The sequence below is a fragment of the Anopheles moucheti genome, chromosome 2 (assembly GCF_943734755.1).
Source record: "Anopheles moucheti chromosome 2, idAnoMoucSN_F20_07, whole genome shotgun sequence".
NCBI classification, from domain to species: Eukaryota; Metazoa; Arthropoda; class Insecta; order Diptera; family Culicidae; genus Anopheles; species Anopheles moucheti.
In genome coordinates, this window is record NC_069140.1 from 18,572,522 (window position 1) to 18,593,959 (window position 21,438).

Below are 21,438 nucleotides of genomic sequence, written 5' to 3' on the forward strand. Positions count from 1 at the left end.
TTGGCAAGATAAGTCATATTTCACAAAACCACAACCTGTCAGACGCTAGCGGCAAGAGAGCAAGACATATGGTAGTCTACGTCTATGGCGCTAGGGTCCACAAACAGCCTGACACTGTGTACCATACCCAACTAATTGCGATGCTAATAGCGTTGTTTGCCTTTTTGCCGGATCCCTCTGTCTCTTTCTGTCTCCCTCGCTGGGGTTTGGGAACCTTTTTTCGATACCCCACCAGCCCTCCACATTGCCTTCACAGCTAGTTTTGCATCGGATGACCCTTTTACTCACTTATAGTGTGTTTGGTGTTTTTTTGTTTTTCTAATTTTTGCCCTTCATTCCCTTTCGTTTTCCCCGTTCTGCAGTGACCATCGGACTACAACGATTCGCCGAACAGCCCAAATACACCGAGGTGAACCCGGGCCAGGATGCGCTGCTGGTGTGCAAAGTAATTGACAAGCGTGGCGTCTGCTCCTGGCAGAAGGACAACAAACCGGTCGGCATCTATCCGAAAAAGTACGAATGGGCCAGCCAGTACGGCATCGGCCAAACCGCACACGTCGGGGGCGACTGTTCGCTGTGGGTGCGGGCGGCCCAGCTCGAGTTCGACGACGGGCTGTGGGAGTGCCAGGTGACGGCAAGCGATTTTACAACACAAGACGCACTCACCAGCCAGCCGGTGCGATTAGTCGTAAGAGGTAAGTGTGGGGAAACATGGGACGTAGCTGCACGTACAGCTCGTACATCATGGAAAATGTTGGAACGCATAAAAAAGGCATAACATATCGTTGAGATAAAGCTTAAAGTGTAGCTTACGACAAGCTCTAAAATCGTTGCAATTGAAACACCAGTAAACGTGAGGGAAGTGTTACAATTATCACCAGTTAACATCAGCATACCCACTCAGAATCATTCAATGAACTACGGTTTTCAGCTGTAGAACTAATTCCCCATTTTTTTACATCAAATTCTATTCATTCCACAGTGCCACCACAGCGACCTAGATTAGAGCATGAAGGAGTTCACGTTCCTCCCGGTCACAACGTAACGGTCGATTCCGGTGCTGTGGCCACGGTAAAGTGTGTCTCCCACTACGGAAATCCGCCCGCCCAGCTGAAGTGGTTCCTAGGTAAGTGCCAATCATAGCACCAACATCATTTTTATCTACCCATCCGATTTGCACTCTTGCCGGATGCTGTGTTCGTTTTATCTCCCATTGAGCAATGAAAGAAATAGAAATATTCGATTTGGAATGGATGATATGGAAACTTTTTCTTTCGTTTTATTCGAATGTTTATACAACTTTAGAGATACGAACGGTTAACGGTTTCTGTGCCAGTTATGATATCCGATGTTTAAATGTAATTTGAAGTTTATGTTATTCAGAAGCTATTCCATAATTGTTGAAATGGCTGACGTAGTACACTAAGTCCTCGAGATACCACGAGCATCTGATATTTCGAAACTTAACAGCTCAGCGAGTATAAATTTCCAAAACTCAAGGAAATAACAAAAATTGATTGATAACAGATTCTTATTTGTTAGTTTTTGTGTGTGAGCAGATTTAGTTTTAATAATTTCTACTCTCGAAAAAATTCAATTTTATCTTATCTTCTTGTTTACTCCTGTGATCTTCTTACGATACATTGTAACATGTAGAGAGGCTGAAACTGTTTCGTATCAGTAGGCTATTTATTGTATTGCTCCTTTTGTTTCTTTTTGTATGATCTTTATAGGTCGGTTTATATTTTTCTTAATCTTAATCTTAATTCTTATTAATATTGTTCTTACTTTTTAATTATTAAGATATCATAATTTGGTTTTAACTTCTCATTTTCACACTTCAAATTCGAACATTTTTTGTCATATTTTTTGAGACCATTTAAAAGTTGTTAAGAAACTACTACATGCATTGCGATTAAATAAATAACTTCATTTCAATAACTGTCAATAATAGACGACATATCACGTACACGAAATAACCACAGAAATTCGAGGTGGAATTATACTATTCTATCCAAAGTTACTGCAGTATTACTGTACCCTTTGTGCTTGCTGTAATGAAATATAAATGTGTAACCAAAGGGACACACCCATAAGACTGCTTACAAAGTCTAGTCTTGACACATTTATATACCATTCCACGAAATGATTTTTTAAACTCTGAACAAAAAATCGGCCCATCACGGCCCATTTTTTGGCTGCTGTACATTAAAATAAAAACGAAGGCCAAAAACACATCATAAACAAAATGAAAAGCACTTCCCCAAATGCGGCGAACCCGGAAAATAATAACCAAACTCCACAAGCTGTCCGCCTGCTTGTTTTTCTCTCTCTCTCTCTCTCGTTTTTCGCTCCTGTGGAAACTGCTTCCAAACGCAGCGGATCCGTAAATAAACTTAAAATTTAAATCCGCCTTCCGGTTATACCTGCTACGGTTCACCACGTGCCCTCGCGGTACGGTATCCCGTACTCTTCCAGCAGCTCTTTGTCACCCCATATAGCGTGCCTGGACATGGACGAATCGTTGAAACCATATTATTTGGGACGGTTCTTGATTCGCATCCCCGTTGAAGTGATATGCAAATTTGGCTTTTGGCAAGCGCCAACTCATCAGCCGGATGGAACGTAGCGGGACGAGGCACAAACGTAGTGGAATAAGTGGACTTTTTGTTTTGCTTTGCCTTGCATGCATCCTTCGGTGCGAGCCTCGGGATGAAGGCATAAATGAAGGCCCCGTAGCGTGAGGGTGAAAATAAAACATTAAAATAACTCCACTTTATCAACGGTTCGGGATCGGAATCAGTCAGGTTGAATGCGAACATTCTGGGAATACGCAGAACGTTTATGCAGCAATTTCCGTCAGTTGCTACTTTCGATACGGCAAAAGGGTGAAAAATCATTCCCTGTATGGTTCATTCTGGCTGGAACTTTGTGCACTTTTTTGTGCATTGGTACATTATTGGCATGGTTAAACAATGTTGGTGTAAATGACTAATTGACGGTCTGTTTTTACGACGTGCAATAACACACCGGGTGTTAATTTTCGGAATCTACTACTTTACATTAATAATCGATAAAATAGTGCATTCATGTAAAATGAGGATTTTCTTTTGGATTGAATTGAGTTCACATAAAGTGAACTAATAAATATCTTTAAACCGGTAAGTTAAGGCGCAATTTAACTACCGGAAGACAGACTAAATGGAAACGTATTTATCAATTTACAGCTATCAGAGATCTACAGAGAGTTTCAAAGATATTCTGTAATTGTTTCATTTATAAACAACATTGGATGTATGTACACAATAGCATGTTCCATGAAATATCCAAATAACTCAAAATATCTTATTCGGCAAAAGGCACAATGTTTGGAAACTTGGTATTTTTACATCCATGCAGAGATACAACTTAATTGAACGACACAAAAGCCTTGGAACGGACACTCTAGCATCAACGATTTCAATCAACTTCAATAAAACGATGTTTCCACTGTGAGCCGTCCAACGCGTTCAAAAAGCGGCTGACACAACGATGAGTGCGGTGGTCAGTGAATATGAAAAGCAATTTAGTGGAATTTTAAAATGAAAATCTGCTGAAAATCTTGAGCGTGTTTACAACTGACGTTGGTGCAGCATAGACGAGACTATGCGCCAGCCAGAAAGTGCACAGTTTAACACGAAACCCGGCTTCGCTAAAAGTGCATTTCTTTGTATGCAATTAGCTTGCCTCGCTCATCCATCCGTATCCACTGATCCTGCGCTTCTAGAAAAAAAAGTAGTAAATTCATATTATACTTCAAAGCAACTGCGCGCTTCGTAGGTCCATGCTGAAAATGGAGTAAAATGTGTTTTTGTGGCCGCTCTTGCTGTGTAATGAAATGATCTTTACAGCACTGAAGCATTCCATCCTCTGCAGTAGCTATTTCGAAAGGCGAGAAAAAACAATTTAAGCAAGCCGTGGACCATAATCTAAAGCGATATTATGCTTCATAGCGAAAAGTTCACATTATAACAATTATTATCGCAACCGAGAATAATAGCGTATAAAAGATTTCCCCTGATAGATCTACACGGCTTGGCCGATCTTCCGTTATTAAAAAAAATCCACTTATGGTTAGTTGCTATTATCGTATAAAGTATAGAAAATAATATGAAATATACAGAAACTAACGCAAAAGCGTTATTATGAGGCTCCAAACTGAACTTTACGATGATCGGTTCAGTAGGAAAGAGTAATTCTAGAATTGGTTTCTGACCTATATTAATTATTTTTAATTTCTTTCCATATCAACCAAACATAATTCAAAAATATATATATTTCAAATATAGCATACTGTAATTATTAATGATATCCTCTGAAAATGTATGAATTCACATAAATCTAATATACTTTACACATTTCAGGCGATCAAGAGATATCTCCCATTCATCCACAAACCAACTCGACCGAACCGGATAACCCTCGTACCTGGTCGGCTGCCTCGGTAGTGCAGATACCGGCCAACAAGGAACGACACGGCACCGTACTAAAGTGTCTTGCACTGCACGAATCCTACGCAGCACGGTCCGTGGCTGTTGAGGCCCGGTTGGATGTAAAGTGTAAGTAACATTTCAGCTCAGGAGCTCCAGATTTCAAATAATAACGCACGACAGATACCTTCAACATTCATTTCGATCCTGTTTCGACTATAGCTGCAAATCAGATTTCACTCTCCTGTTATGTCGGTTAAAGTGCGTTGTCCAGTCAGACGCATCGAGATTTATTTGTGCGCTTCTATTTGCTGCATGCTTTAGTCCAGCACAATCTCAGCAGAATCATTCGACATCCGGAAATTGGTACTATCGATGGTGTGTCACCCGGTATTCCTATTCCCGATGACCTTTCCTGTTTATTTCACCATAATTTCCCTTGTACCTTTCATTTGAACCATTTGCAATCAAAGTGCAATCCGTACGCTTTCAGTCAGTTTGTCTTTTTTTGTCATTTTTAAATTGTCATTCCGGTGTACTCATCGCTCGTAGCGATTCACGGCCGACCTCAATTAATATTGTTTTATCAGAGACAATAAATATTTATAACCGCGCGAATTCACGGTATTGGACGTGTATTGTGGAGCTACCCTGTTTTTGTTTTTGTTCTTACCTCAATGAATGGCATTATTATTCGACCGTCAGAGTGTTTTTTTGTTTTGCTGCTGTGTGTCTACCTCGAGGGACAAGGATTGTTTTTATTGTTGTTTAAACCCTCTGGTACATAACACAACGAAAAGGAATGCAACATAGCTTTCGGATGACGGGCATGGTTATGTTAAGATGCGTTTTGCTCTCTTTATATGCCACATTTCGTATGCGTTGTAGCCGTTGACCTCCATTCGAGATTTGCGCACAGTACCCGATAATACAATCACGATGGATCCGAAATATGTATAACATGTCTGCGCCGTCACTTGTTATGCGATTCATTTATTTGTTGCTTCATTTGGGATGGGATGGGGCATGTTACATTCGGCGAAATCATAATATATTTACTATAGGAATATGTAAAACTCGTTGTAGGCAACGGTGGCTGTTTAAAATTAATGAGCGACAAAAGGTTGGTCGTAACCCACGTAGCGCAACGATCTAGTCTGAACCATGATCATTTAGGTACCAAAGCGAGTGGTTAGAAACGAACTCTTCATCAATATATTTGAGGCTTATTTATATGTGTAAAAGAAACATGATTTATTTATTAGTTACAATAATATGCCGTACACTTATCACCCTGATAGATGCACCCACGGTGAGACTGCTTGGCGCACCACAGATTGACCTGGAAGAGGGCAAAGATTCGCTCATCCTACGATGCGTGGCGGATGCAAACCCGCCCGCCAGTATCGTGTGGCGCCGCGCTGGTCGGTCCGAGATCGCAAGCCTGCAGGAATCGCTTCAGCTGCGTCCGGTCGGGCGACGTGATGCCGGTCTGTACACGTGCCAGGCACAGAACTCGGTCGGCACATCGGACACGATGTCCGTACAGCTCGATGTCAAATGTAAGTCATACCGAACCATCCGAAATAATATCCGTTAATAATACATTTCGCCGTTTTTTTAAACTTCCAACTGCACTCTTTACAGATGCACCCAAAATTTTGTCCGCGGGACCGGACCGACTGACCACGGCTCCACTATTCAGTCCGGCTGCATTTGAGTGTGTGGCCGAAGGCAATCCCACACCCACCTACAAATGGGTTCAAAGGTACATTGTTTACCGATCATGTTATGCAGCATAAGTTCAATTACACATTATAACCGTGTTAAGTAATCGGATAGTGCTCTAATTGTATCGTTTGATATCAAATTAATCAATTTCATGGTTCGAGGGCGTGTTTCTGCCGTAATTAATTAACTAACCCTAATTAAATCGTGCTACAAGGGCACGTCAAGAAACACACATTTCTAATAACTCTTGTGTAAGCAAAATTGAAATAGAATGTCCCAGTAACTTCCAACATGATGTTTAGCTGAAGCACTCTTTTGATGTGGAAATTAAATAGAATTTTTTGCGTAAATGAAAAACATGAAAACAAATTCTCCATCCTTCGTTACGAAAAGTAGCGCGTTGCTAAACCTAAGCTTAATTCTCCACACAAACCAGCCGGTTCGTTAAAAAAAAAGGTACCATCCGGTATCACTTGGCAATTCAAACCCATTGCAGCAAACAGCTCATCGGTGTGTGGAGCTTCTTTAATTCTCCTTCCAAGACTGTGGCACCGCCTCCAGGCGCATGGTTTGTCGGGCGCGTGAAAAAAAGCCGGCCATTCAGCCAGCATGTAATTATTTATTTATGACCACATGCAGCAACGAGCCCCCGGCTGGCTGCTGACGAGGGCTCGAGCACTGTTCGAGGATGCTATTCTTTTAATTAAAATTCATTAACGCTTTTCCGTTCGTGCCAGTGCACACCGGGAAATGAAGCACGGAAACGAAATGAAAAGGATCCCCCGGCCCGGCCTTACCTTCCCGTGCCCGTTGCGCTGCAGGAGTCTCCCCTTATTCTGGTGTCCTGCTAGAAATTTTTCATTCCACATCGTAGCTTTTATTTATGTTTTCATCCCATAATTCATTCAGCATCTTTTCATAAATCTTGTTTTGTTTCATGTACCCATCGCATCTGTGTTTGAATAGCGTTGCTTTTACCGCGTTACCGTACCGTGCAGGTTTAATCCTTTTTTTTTCTACCTTTACACGCGCACCATCGGGTTTTGCTTTCCACAGAATTTCCAGTCAGGGTAAACCTTTCCTCGATCGTGGACGCGAATCGCGGCTGGTGATAGACAACGTGACGTACGACTATCAGGGCGAGTACGAGTGTCGGGCGACGAACTTCATCAACGGTCAAGAACGGACGGCTACATCCGATCCGATTGCACTGCAAGTTGTCGGTGCACCGCAGGTCCTGCGCACCACCTCCGCCTCCGGCGGTGTTGCTGGCCACTCCGTCTCGGTAAGGAAAGGTGACTCCGCTACGCTGTCGCTGATCGTGTGTGCCGATCCACGGCCACGCCATGTTGCCTGGGAATGGGGTTCGCTTCGGCTGGAAGCAGGTTCTGGCATCGGTAAGTTAGTGCTTGATGAATCTTGACAACATTGGTATTAATTTCCTTTCTTTCATACGATGGGTTTGTGCAGGACGATACCGGGTGGACGATGTCACGCAGGACAGCCGAGAGGATTGCTACCTAGCAACGTTGCACATCGACGATGCGGACTTGCAAGATCAGCGCCCATACTACCTGGTGGTTGAAAATGAACGAGGCACCGATCGACATGCCATCAGTTTACGCGTCGAAGGAATGTTTTCAGGTGAGTGATAGGTGTTTTATGAAAAGCCAGATCTATGTTAGTAAATCCTAGTTCAAATTGCTCAAAAATCCAGATATCTCTCTGCCTTTATCAGTTGATCTCAATTCTTCCGCGAGGTTTGCCAACGTACATCAGTTAAATTAAATTATAATTGAAAACAGTAGTTCTTACCAAAAATAAAATAATTATTCAATAGATATGAGTTTTATCTCACTATGGGACACCTGATATAAAAGAACGAAATTTCAACTTTTAAAATTACTCATTTCAAATGAAATACACCTCCACGAAGTTGCAGAGCACACCGTTATCTCGTTCCAAAATAAGAAGCAAATTCTGCTTGCGTTTTGACGAAGCACAGTTTAACGATTTCGACGTGATTTCGTCGTCGAGCGAATGTAAACAACTTTTCCACCCAAGTTACGAATGACGACGCTCGGCAAACATCATCAGATAAGGTGGTGGCCCACCAACCAACCAACCAATTCCCTACAGCACCAACATTTTCTTTGCGCAATGTTGTTCCCCATTTCGCGAGCTTTCCGTATCACTCCGTGAAAGAGTGAACAAGTGAAAACTTGGTCGCTTATTACGATCATTACAAATGATCATAATTAAGCCATTACGCGTACGCAACAGCAAAATATCTCCACTCGGAGAAACAAGCGTCAACCTGCGGGAGCACAGCAAAGACAACGGAAGGAGAATGTTGCACAAACTTTTAACTCAACCCTGTCTGTTGGTTTGTTCGTACAACATTGTCCCAGCTCCCAACGGGATGAGATACAAACTGCCGCCTTTCTACCCATTTTACGTGTCGTGCTTCACCGCATGTACTACCCTGCAGCGTTACGTGCATGTCATTCAAACAACTGAGCTTTAATTAATTTTCCAATTACATACTAACTCCGAAACCGGGACTGCTGCCACACGACACGAACATGGACGGTGCCCTTTTTGCAAACCGCAACCCGAATGCTGCTGGCCCCCCAAAAGTAGTGGAACCGCTAGAGCTGAGCTATCTGCTCGGCATTGCGGGCGGATGCCTGGCAGCCTTTCTCATACTCATCTGTCTCTGCATCTACGCGGTACGGGCGCGAAAGTGCTGCTTCCGGAGTAAGTATAGTAGAACACTAGAACAAGCTATCTTGTAACCGTACACACACACAGCTGCAGATGAATCGATCAACAGCGGCATCGAGCATCCGCGCCCATCGCCCGTGTGTTAATGTTTCTTAATTTCCATGCATTTATTCACATCTCATCTTATGTTTTCTTCTTTCTTTCCCATCCTTTGCCATCCCGTCTCAGATCGCAACAACTACAAAACATCGGAAAAGGATAGGTAAGTGGATACGATGCCTCGAAACCCTTCCCACTTGATGCGTTTCAGCTTCGCTAGCATTTCGTTCGCAAGTGTTTCCGATGAGGGAAGCGAAATGTTGTTCGGTGATATCGAAACATGATCGAGCAACGGTGCGGCACCGGCAACATTGGGACGGAAATCTAATTATACGATTCAAGCTTCGGGCCCGATGCTGCGGCCAGACACGACGTCGGAAGCGTGGGATAAAACTTAAAATTCTATCAAACGTCGTTACAACGATCAACTTTTCCTTCAATACGCGCAACCGTACGGTACGGTACCATCTTGAGACGTCGTGTTTTGCAAAACCGTTGTGAATATGTATGACGCACGGGTACTGCGAACAAGTGCCGATTTGATTTGGCGCCCTTCGAAATGATCCGGATTTTATGCATGCAGTGCGGGTCCGCTTGTTCCATTCGCCGCACACACTATCTGCCATCAATGCATGGCATCGATCGATCGTTATATCGTACGGTGCTTTGGTACAGATTTAAGTGACACAATGCTGTTTGCTTTCATTTTCTTCGGGTTTACTTTCTTCTCCACTCTACGATACTTCTAAGATGTCATATTTCTTTGGCGGATGTCTCTGTGGTGAGAAGTAAAAATAGTCTTAGAAGCTAGAGAAAATATTGTGTAGGCCTGCGACAGTGGAACGCGCTGTAATCTGTGTTTCTTTCGCTGCGAAACCAAAACTTTTGCTCACTAACCACAACGTAATTCCAGCGCCAAACACAACCAAAGGAGATTTCCAAAGGAGAACAGCAAAAAATGTGCATTGCTTCCTGCAAAACACAGGTACCAACACTGTGCACCGTTTGCTCCCTGGGAAAACATTGTTGCTCCCTGCGCCTTGTGTCCCACGCGTGAAACAGAAGTGCCTGATGGCATTTTAACGATCCCTTTTCCATTGGGGCAAGAGAGAGAGGGGGTGGGAGGGTGGCTTCCGACAGCAAGATTTTGTTGACCGCAAACAGCGACCAAAAGCGGGCCACGCCAAAAGGTCGGCAAGCGGCTTTGCATGAAAACAAAACATACACGGGGATCGACCAACGACACTTTACCTTTCTTTCTTTTTTGTTTTGTTTTGTTTGCTGTTTCCACTCCGACCGACTCCATTTTCTTTTCCACACGCTCTCCATCCTTTGCGCGTGCGAGTGAAAGCGCAACAGAAAACATGGGGTGTTTCCCGGAGACCAAAAGCTTTTATCCGTTTGGCATTAGTTTTTTTTTATTCTGTCTGTTGCAACATTTCTTTAAATTAAAATCCAACACGAAACCCACGGGAAGAGACCCCGGTGTGTTTGTACCCTTGGCCATTTTTGCACTCCTCGGAGAATGTTATTTTCACGGGTTGGAAAATCCACCCCTGCTTCACCCTCAAAACAACACAAGCGGCAAGGTAATGGGTCCAGAAGAAAAAAGGGACATTCATGGCAACAAAGTTCACACTTTGCGGTGTTAATCCAGTACGAGTTTGTGTGTTTTTAGAAGAATGAATATGGATTTTTTTTTTCGCTTTCTTTTTGTTTGCAAAACTTTCACAGGCACTTGCGGAATAATTCCATTGGTGGTGCAGGAACCACTTCCGTTCCGGGGAGTGGGGGTTGTTATACATTCACAATTTTATCGACGGATAAACTGCATGTGCCGGCAGTGTAAAAAAACGATTAATTTTATCTTTTAATGGTTTTGATTGGTCGTTGCCAAAATTGCATCGTCGATCACCGGAATGTCCGGTGTCCTTCTTACCGGGGTTTTTCACACCGCCATTCCCTTCTCGATCGCTACTCAGCAAAGGGAAAGCTTTCCGTGCTCGATCAAACTGGACGATTTTTTTTCCCCAATACTGCCAAGTTTTCAATATAACTCTGTCAGTAAAAGTGCAAAAGGGCACTGAGCGGTGTGCGAGCGTGCGGGTTTTCTGTTCGCCCCCTTTTTTTTTTTTTATTTGCCCGGCTAGATTTTTTGGCCCCCGATAACACATCCCATTTTCGTGCGCTCCTTTGGTTTCCCGTGTGACAATAAATCTTGCACATTTGACAATGAAAATTGAAAATATCACATGACAAATAGCGTTCCACGATGGACCATTTTTCATGTTCACACGAATGTTCTTGAGCCAGCAGGGCAAAAGGAACCATCGCGACGAATCTACCGGCATTCGGCATATGTGTAAAAGATTTCGGGAAAATTGGATTTTGACCAGCTAACTTGGGCATCAGTTTGGAGAGATAAAGGATGGTTTCCCTTTACCGTCCGGAAGGGTGGCAAAAGAAAAACAATTCCTGAGGGAAAAGGCAAGGTTGGCTGGACTTTATTGGATGCAAGGAAAATGGGTTTGCCTAGCATCATATCAAGTTACTTAAAGGTGCGAAGGTTAAGGAAAAACGGATTAAACTTTAAATTTATTCTCACTTACGGTAAGAACTTAAATCTTCAGTTGGTGAAGCAAACGGAAGCTCATAAAATTCTGCCTGATATCCCGTTGCAAGGTATTGATTCACAGCAAAAACCGTGTCAACAATGATTCAATTTTCTTCCCTACTGTCCTACGTTGCATCAAACTTTCACGAAGCTTTTACGATCTGTCCAAACAATGCCATTAACAATCTCTTCGCGGGAAGCGAATCGAATGCTCTCCGCTAAAACAAGCAGTCGTTACGAGCTTGCAACTGATTCCGATACGCCCCAAAAGGAGGGACACGAGAGCTAAAAATCATAAAAAAACGCCAACACCAAACCTATAACCGCTCCGAGAAAGACATAAAACTTTCAGCACCATGAGCTCACGCAACAAAGACAGCTCCCGTGCTGGAACCGAGAACCGAGAAAAGGAAACGTTCATAGCTAAAGCTCTTCATATAGCGCAAGATGAGTGTTCTGAATAAAAAAAACAGAGGACCAAAAGTCAACAACAGCGCACAACGCCAGTCAAATGGCGGGCCGAAAAATAGGCATTACCAGAAGGAAAACAGTTCCACGCAGACAACAAAAAGCCACCACACATGCCCGGGGCTGTTACACCGTTACACAGCGAAGGGATCGCGAATCTCTTATTAAATCCTATTAAAATTCCACCATCTTCCCGTAACGACAGTTACGATCTCGGGATTTTTGTTTTTGCTGGTGAACCTGCATCCACTAGATGCGCTCCATTTTGTTGGAGGTTTTACGTTTGTTTGCCCTCCGTTTGCCGGGCCCTTGTAATAACAGTTTCCAATGACAATATACCACGGATTCGATGGCTCCGCAACCTTCGGGCGGTAGAGATCATAAGCGAAACGGGAACGAAAATAAGTCCAAACAAAACCACAAAATGTTGGTTGCTGATCGGAAAAAAGAAATTGAGGATTACGGTTCGTACTACACCCCTCCCACACACACACGCTCATGTACTGTACGCCATTTTGTCTTAACGGCTGCATTTTGCCAGCATCCTTACCCGGGGAAAGCTCGCTCATCATTTGGCGGCAGCAGCAGCAGTAGACCTGCCTGCCTCAGTATATTTTGCATTTTTACGGTATAAATAATAAAAATTCAATAAGCTCACTGCCGCACCAGGACAATAAGTACGATCCCTAAATGTTCTATTTTCCTATTAAAGCCAGATTCAATTAGGCCCTAAACCATCAGGCAGCGTTGGTTCTTTTCCGTGAGTATTGTGTATTTTTTCGCTCCCCGCTGGTTCTGTTGCTATTGCGGTGGTCCACTTAAAGTACTTTCCCAACCTGCTGGTGGTGCGGAAGGACGATCAAGGTCCGGCCCAGGCTAGAAACACTGAACACATTCTGAACGGGTCGGTACAGAAAATCCCCAAGCAATAGCAGCTATTACGAGTGGGAACTTTATCGGAATTGTTGGATGTTGTGTGCTAGATATAACTGCTGCATAACACGTTTGTCTGCGCTAATCTTTAGCAACACAGTACCAAACCGGCGAATGCCAGCAGGGAATACTGTCGCAATCCGTTTCACCGTGCACCGGGCACGTGGAAAGCATTTGCATGATGAAATAAAAATTCCGAAGAGATGTAAAATGTATTCAAATCATATACGTTGTACCACAGATGTATTTTATTATTGCATGACGCTAACATTGGAATGCAATTCTGTTTTGCCAGCACTTGAAAATTAACTATTCCAGTAAGTTTTCTGGGAAGCTTTTAAAGCTCAATTAATGTTTACTGTTTGCCAATCCTTCACACCAGTTGGTGTGTCAACGGTAGCTATAATGTTTCTTAATTTCTGTGAAAATTGTCCTTAATAAACTTCAATAATTTATCAAACAACACAATACTTCTCGGATCAGAATGCAAACGCTCCTGCCCCCGATACTGGTCAGTCTCTTCTGCCACAAAATTTCAAAGTTCCAGCCAGCGCTAGATGATACAAACAACCCGAAGTACCAATAGCTAAGCAACAACTTCCCATCCCTCCCCCAGGGAGTCCCGAGACCGCTTGACCCCGATGGTTGTGCCTCAAAACTCATGCCTGCCCGTTACCGCAAACGTACAACGTTTGCCCAAATCCCAATTCTCAAAGGGGTAATCCAATTAAAAACCACAAAGCCTCTCCAGCGATCATCGTCTACGATAGATCATGGCTCGCTGGTTCCATCCAGCTAGAGTTAATCCACCCAATCCGCTTTCTCCACTGCAGACAACGTGAAACTTAAAAAGCATCCGAGTCTTTATAGGATCCGAATCCCGGGAGAACACTGACCGTAAACAATTCCTTCAACGTTACCAAGATGTCCGCTCAGATGGAAACAACAAAAAAATATGTACAATTGCTAGCATATCTCTTCTAAGATCTCATGTTCTGACAACGTAACCCCTCAACCCGATCATTCGAGTTGCGAACCGACCAAAAGAGGGTTTAGAGGTTCGGTTGCTATCCATCACGCACCGTATTCATTTTGCGGCCCATTAATGTCCTGTTGCACCGGCGGAACGGTCGAACAGCAGTGACGGAATGGCTGCCCTGTTAAGCTCGTTTGTCTGCCATCATCAAAGGCATTTCAATGAAACATTAGTTCGGTTTGGAAGGCGAAATACACCTGCACCCAAAAATCCATGAAACATTGTCTAAATGCCACCATTTTTGCATTATTGATCGAATCGGACATTCGAATCAATCGCGAAAGGTTTCGGTGAAACCCGCATCTCACAAAGCCTGCGTCCGCATAGTTCGTCCAAAGCGCAAAGCGTTTTTGGGTGGAAGGATATGGTCGTTCTGGGCACGGTAGCACGGAAATGGAATTTCTATTCGAATTCGCTGAAGAACACGCTCATTTTTCACTGCGCCCTCCCAAAACCATCGTTGTGCCTGTGGCGATATGACGCTCGGCTGCCTCGGTGATGCGACCCATCGTCAAGTTTGCCGAACACAACTTTTCGGACCGGGCCCACCGTTTGACGCCGTATTTTGCGTTCACTTTGATGGATGGGCCGAATTACAGATAGCTGCCGAAGAAATCTAAACAAATTTCAAGCAATATTTTACTTTCTCCAAAATTTCCTTCTGGGGTGTTCGGTGTGTTCTTATTTATTTTTGGTGTTTTTTTTGCTATTTTTGGCTACGCGTACCAGAACCGAAAGACCGATTGGTTGATGTGGGCGCTTTCCTACCGCTTTAACCGCAAGTTTTTACTGACGGTGCCCTGCAGTCCGATGTCCTGTTCGGTCGATTCGTTCATTTCCGTGGTATTTTTTATGTTAGTGTTTTTCCCTTCCGCCTTTTTTATATATATATATTTGTGGTTGTGGTTTGGCTTTATATAGCTAAAATTGTTCTCCAAAGCTCGTCAAACATTGCACGGCTGATGTACGATGTTGATGGTGCGTGCCTTCCCGTTGGGCAAACGCAAACCAATTCGTCGTTGGTGGTGCTGTGGACCCACCGAAACGTATCCGGGAAAGAAAGAGTCAGTAGTTTCTTTTATTTATTCCTCTAACATTTCGCATCCCATTCGGATACGGGCAATCCACATTCACTAAAAAGTTGAAGATCTTCCCAAGCAACACCGCGTGTTGAAATGTGTCACTGCGATTCTGGGTGCCCTTTTTGCTGTTTCCTGCCCGAAATCGAAATGTTCAGTCCTGCGAAGGAGCTTGCAGAGCGAAAATAAAGTGAATCCGGTTTAAGTGGAATGAAATGTTCGCTTAATCGTTATCATAAATAATAGCATCATTGGTGGTGTTGGCGTTGGGGTCCATTCGCTACAGTGCAGTGCGACTTGGGAAAGTCATTTTTTTGCCGCACGGTCTTAACCGGTGCCCTCCCTTTGCAATGCGCTGCCCCGGAAGGAAACACATTTTGATCCGTTGCACACAACACGGGGAACAACATGAGCTAGCGGTATATTCGTTTAATTCGCTGGATATGAGTCGTATTTATATATAAATTGTTCGCCTCGTTACCAAAACCCGATACCCAGCATATGCTCAGCAGGGATGAAGAAAAATCATCATTTACCTCGCAACCGTTTGCCATCACCGCCACCACCACCACCATCGGGACAGGATGCTGCCCTATTCACGCCGCCGTCAACAATGGTAACACATTCGTAGCACAAGCCACATTAGCAGCAGCGCACAATTGAGAAACAGCTTAGCACACGACCGAGAAGCGGACGTAGAAGAAAACCCCGTACTCCATTGCATCTGAAATATCCCAACCCGGAACACGTACCGAAATACGCTAACATGATACTGCTGCTGCTGCTGTTGCTGAGCTGACGTTTTTATTGAGCGACAAATGCGCTCGAGCGGGGGCTTCACCTGAGCCGGGAAGGGGGCAGGCGTGGGGGGGTAGGGGGCTCAAGCAATTGGCAAATATAGCTGTCATTTACAAGCATTAGCCTTAATTTCGCTCGAAAACCCCGGGAAAGCGCTTCCGTCTTGGTCGGGTAGGAGAAAAAAAAAATTGGTCGATAAGCAGTTTTACGACCAGTGCCATTAAGCATCCAGTCAACGGGAAATTGCTATCGCCTGACGGGGGTCAAGCACAGGTAAAACATATTCTTACCGTAGCGATAGCAATATGCTGACAATACAAGGAATAATGATGAAATATCTGACGTGCATTAATGACATTCCTGGCATACAATATTGAAGCGAACGGTTGTCCTTCACGGTACCTACCACGTCGGCTAGTTTCTGTGGATAATTTGCAGCGGAAAATTGCTTAATATTATTACAAAACTTTCATCACAAACCGTACAAATTAGCTACCCAACCTTCCTATCCCCATTTTCCATTGCAAGCCGACTGCAAGGAATCGTCAATGCTACATCCTTAATAGCAACGAGTCAATCAACCCTGCTCTAAACGGTTCGCAAGACAACCTTCTCGACACGCACGCACGCATCCTTCTAATTTGTGAAAATTAATTACGTTGTGTCCGGTTACAAATTATTTGCGATACACACGGGCACGGTATGGACCGACAGAAACGTGACGTCCGGGGCAGAGTGAAACATAAAACAAAATTCGCCTTTGCCACTGCTGCCGAGCGGTTACGGTAAAGGCTTCGGTGTGGTGTCGTAAAACAAGAAAGTGATTAATCATCCCACTCACACACACACAAAACAAGGAACTCAAGCAACCAACACCGCAAAACCCGTCGGAAATGGAGGCGCCCAGTGCGCCGTAAACCCACCGTACAAAACGACGTGTCGCATCTTTTAATATACAATAGTGCTTGTTTTCCATTTGCGTCGTGCCAAACTTTTGCGAAACCCAGCCAAACATTGGGCAAAACAGTTGGTTTCGCTTTGATGTTTTGCCGAGCACCGGGAGATTGTGTCCTTTTTGGTTTTTCTTTAAAACATCACATCAACACAGTGATAGTAACACCTTAAGCGCCCATCTGACGAGCAAGTCAGACAAAACCCTTTGATCCTTTTACTAGCGTGTTTTGTGGGCGTGTGTGAGTGTGTGTGTGGTTAGCACCGACTTATGTTTCAGCACGCATAAACGCCCACCCAGCGTTCAAAGGAATTTTCTCAACCGTATAGCAAAACTCAACCTTCGACCTAAATTGATCGTAACCGTGATTGAACGTGAAGCGTGGTAGAGCAATATTAAATATTAAATTAAAAAGCAAATTTAAATTTACATCACCTTAAAGTACGCATCCAGTCATCGTGCACAGCTGAACGTTTGCAGTTTTACGTACCAGCCCAGTGCAACATTTATGCAGCATAGCGAATATTGCAGGTGTTTTATATTGCAACCACATAAACGACTATGCAAATTACAATCGCTTCATAACACTCAGGCGGAACAATCGGAACTGTAACCAGCTTCACCTTGTCCCGGGCTGGTATCGTCTGATAATAAAAACACGAGAAACATAAAATGAATGCAGCTCCCAGCGCTCCTAATGCGCTCTCATGCTGTGCTGGCCCTGCATCCACACGGTGAGGGATTTTATTTCTTCTCTATGTGGCATTTATGTTTGTCATGTGTCAAAATGAAAGTTTTCATTTCGAACCACAAGCAGAGTGCGGTAGCTCGAGTAAAGGAGGCACGGAGAAGCATCACTTTCCATGATGGAAGGAAGTGAACAGCCACCCTCTTCAACCGACAAGAGAATATTGCACTAAAATAAAGAGCAAGCAGCGCCCAAATAGCAACACATCGCCACGTAAAACCATTTCCTATTGCGCCGGACGGTTCTGGACGAGCTTGCAAAATGCAGAAACTCCTCCCCAACTAGGCAGAGGCTGCGAGGTTGTGACGCTGGAAAGCGTCGGCCTGTTGGTGGTTCTGTTTATACGAGGCACCGACCGTGCTTTGCTAAAGGAAATGAGCTACGAAACGCTGAAGCTACGTATGGGTGGCGCGGTACCAGTCAATCTCGGCACACACCCCACCACGAACAGCGTGTTAGAGCTGGCGATGAGCAACTTACTCGATGCAATCGCAGCATTATGACAGCATAAATGGGATCGCATTCAAAATACCCCCATCTGCAAAACGCAGGAATCCTGTGGGGGGCGTTGAGAAAAAATCATCCCACGTACAACACGGCCCCACGAGCAACCAGAGGCAAAGAAGGAATGGTTACACAATCCAAACTACCACACTTTATTGGCATCGTTTGACGAGCGGGCAGGGCATGCTGAAGGCAGCAGTGGTGAAGTGAAGTGAGCAGCGGGAAGGGAAAATACACCCGACCATCCCATCATTTTCATCGCCGTGCTGGAAAGGATTTTTATCATAAGTATCATCAGCATCAGCAGGCATCATGAACATCAACAAACGACGGCTTCATCGCCGGGGCAAAATGTAGCCCGCCCGCGCTCGAGTGCTCAAGTGAGTGCTACTTGCCGCGCATAAACGGACCACTCGCACCGCGTTAGTGTGCAGCAGTAACTTCAGCATAAGTCGGTAAATGTATAAACCTCCGCTGGTGCGCGAGTGCACGGAAAAAGGTACGAAAAAAGTACATATGAAGCGCACTCGCCCTACGCGTACGTAATGATGCTGGCACCTTTGGAGTGATTTTAACGGCGAGCGTACACAGTGGTACGATCTCTGCGAGCGTTCCAACTTTATGGGTTTCTTTCCCCTCTTTTTCACGTTCGTTTTTGTTGTTGCGTTCTGGATGTAAATTTAAAAATTTCTGACGATCGTTTTGTGCTAGTGTACATGGCCGGGTACTGCTTTACAATGTGTTGATTGATATGATAAAAGTACAGAAGATACCGCCCCGTTCGTGCCAGGGTGAAGCTGGATGTAAAAAGGATGTTTTATACATATTGCCAGCTGGAGCGTAGAGCCCAGATTATCGTGTTAATGATGATGGGTACACATCACAACCACGCTCATTCATCGTTCGTTACCTGGCATATTTGAGCCTCTGCCACGATGGACTGTACGCGTCAGATTTATTCTACTTTGCTGATGTGGGGAAATATATCATCATGGCTATTTTTGTAGCGTGAAATATATAATGAATGCTTCTAGCCGTGTAAGGAAAGGATCAATAAGACTCTGTGAAATTTCGTCTGTGATGCTACCACACAAATTCTTTTGTCACTTTTTTTTTCTTTTTAAAATTAGGAGGGTCGTACCTTTTATGTTATTATTATCCAAACGATGTCTTAAGGCTTACCAATCACTGAAAAATTTCCACATAGGGGCTTTTCTGTGTAGTTCAATCCGGAACTACCACAAAATCACATATAATGGTCGATGGTACATGATCTAAACGATTTCTTGGCTCAAGTAACATGATAAAATAAAAAATTATTATCTGATTCTCATAAAATTTCAAAGTGTTATGAAAATTATTAAAAAGAAATCAGTATTTATCAGAAATAAAATCATAAGTTATTAATCGAGGTGAACAAAATTAAGAGTTACCTAATATTTCGAATAAAATTACCAAATAATTGATAAAACAAATGGGGAAAAACTAAATAGAAAAAAACAATACTTACAATTTTTACAATGAATTAAAACGAATCCAATTCTAATGTCAACATTCACGAACATTCTGCATCCGATCCGGTACGATTGATACAAACAAACACATTTATGGTGTAATCAATCTTTCAGTATGGAGATTTGTTACGGATTACCAATGGAACGCTCGCACAAACAAATATTGTAAATCGAATTAGGACAATGGTATCGCATCCAATCGAACAGCGCCCACATGCGGTGACAAATGGAAAGATTTGCGAAGCTCTACCAATGGATTAATGGTATTAGTGACCCTAATCCAAACACCCAACAACAACAACAACGTGCTTAGAAGATCCTAGAAACAGGGATCCAACCCACCGATGCCACAAACGACGCCATATAGTATGATAGCATTTTGAGCCGCCTTTTCAATAAGCCATAGTTTTACCTCCTATTTCGCTCTCTCTCTTTTACTTACTCGCTTTCTTTCTTTCGTTAGCATCTATTCTTTTATCCCTTATAACTCCTGTTATAAGATATTTGAACTAACCGTGTCTGGGTTGTAGCCAAGTAGGAGAAATATCAATAACCAGTCCAGTCCGAGTTAGCACAAGCGTACCGGAGAGGATTGTGGACTTTCTCGATTGAGAGTAATTTGAATTTCTAATTAATTACAACAAGCCATCGATACCCGTCCGCCCGCATTTCCATGCTCTCGCTAACTTATCATCCAGTTAGGCCTGTGCTGGGAAGTTCCAGTTCGGTTCGTTGTCCATATGGACTTGTAAAGGGGTTTCGCTGCTAGAAATAGCTGTACTATTTACCCAACGGGCACAGCTGCCACATCGAGTGGCAACATCGACCTCGCCTAGGCAAACTTTTGGCCATACCCGCACAAAGCTGTCCATACCTCATCCCGGCTCACACTAACCCATCCCTTTCGCATCAAGATTCTCGCTCGGATTACAACTTTATCTCTTAATGGGTTTCGTGCACTGTGTCACATATCTCCGTGTGCCCAAAAGTGCCAACAATACCCCAACCGGACACCGGGTGTGGTACCCCGTGGGATGGAGTGGTGGAAAATAGGGGGGGTTGGTTGCATGGGAACCCACACCCCGCTGTGTCCTGTCGGGTCGAATGTGACACCGTTATGGGCGAGTGAACGTTCCATTTCACCGGAACCGTTGCAGGCGTCGGATGAAAACCCACCTCAAAACCCCTGAGCAGTAACTGAAAGCATGCTCTGTGTAAGTGATGCCGTATTTTATTTTTTTTCAAACAAAGGAAATTCATCCCTTTACTCCAATATGAAAAGGATTGCATTCGGAATGCACATTTTGCCGAAGCAGCTTGGCACCAGGAGCATAGCAAATATGGGTGCAAATGATTAACAGGAAAAAAAAACATTGCATGGATCGAACGGTTGATGCATTCTCAGCAAGTGAGCCGATTCTTAGAATGCGAAGCAATTTACGCACAAGTTTTAAATGGTTCCATTACCCATATCCATTCCGATGAAGGGCTTGCCGCACAAACGAGTGCACACAAGCACTTATTTATACGGTACGACCTATATACGGCGAATGAAGTGTTCAAATAGCTTTAATTTTTTTTTAATCTTACGCAGACGTTTCCATGCACAAGAAAATTTGAATTGTAATGCAATATTCATATTCACTAGCATAGACACATTATTGGTATACATCTGTTTCAAACTTTAATCGTTTGATGTGTTAGATGAATTACAATACGAAGAAATACGAAAAAAATTGTCTATTGTAAATATTAATATATTGTAA

General features: G+C 43.6%; 1 protein-coding gene across 1 annotated transcript in view; it reads left to right on the plus strand.

Moving 5' to 3' along the window:
- The window catches only part of LOC128299244 (uncharacterized), a 95,380-nt gene that overhangs the window by 35,745 nt on the left and 38,197 nt on the right, over nt 1-21,438 (plus strand). The window contains exons 2-10 of the mRNA XM_053035148.1: nt 363-695; nt 983-1,126; nt 4,404-4,598; nt 5,771-6,031; nt 6,117-6,237; nt 7,257-7,597; nt 7,671-7,844; nt 8,841-8,960; nt 9,156-9,189. Coding sequence (XP_052891108.1) covers nt 363-695; nt 983-1,126; nt 4,404-4,598; nt 5,771-6,031; nt 6,117-6,237; nt 7,257-7,597; nt 7,671-7,844; nt 8,841-8,960; nt 9,156-9,189 — 1,723 coding nt within the window. The remainder of the gene's footprint in view (nt 1-362; nt 696-982; nt 1,127-4,403; nt 4,599-5,770; nt 6,032-6,116; nt 6,238-7,256; nt 7,598-7,670; nt 7,845-8,840; nt 8,961-9,155; nt 9,190-21,438) is intronic.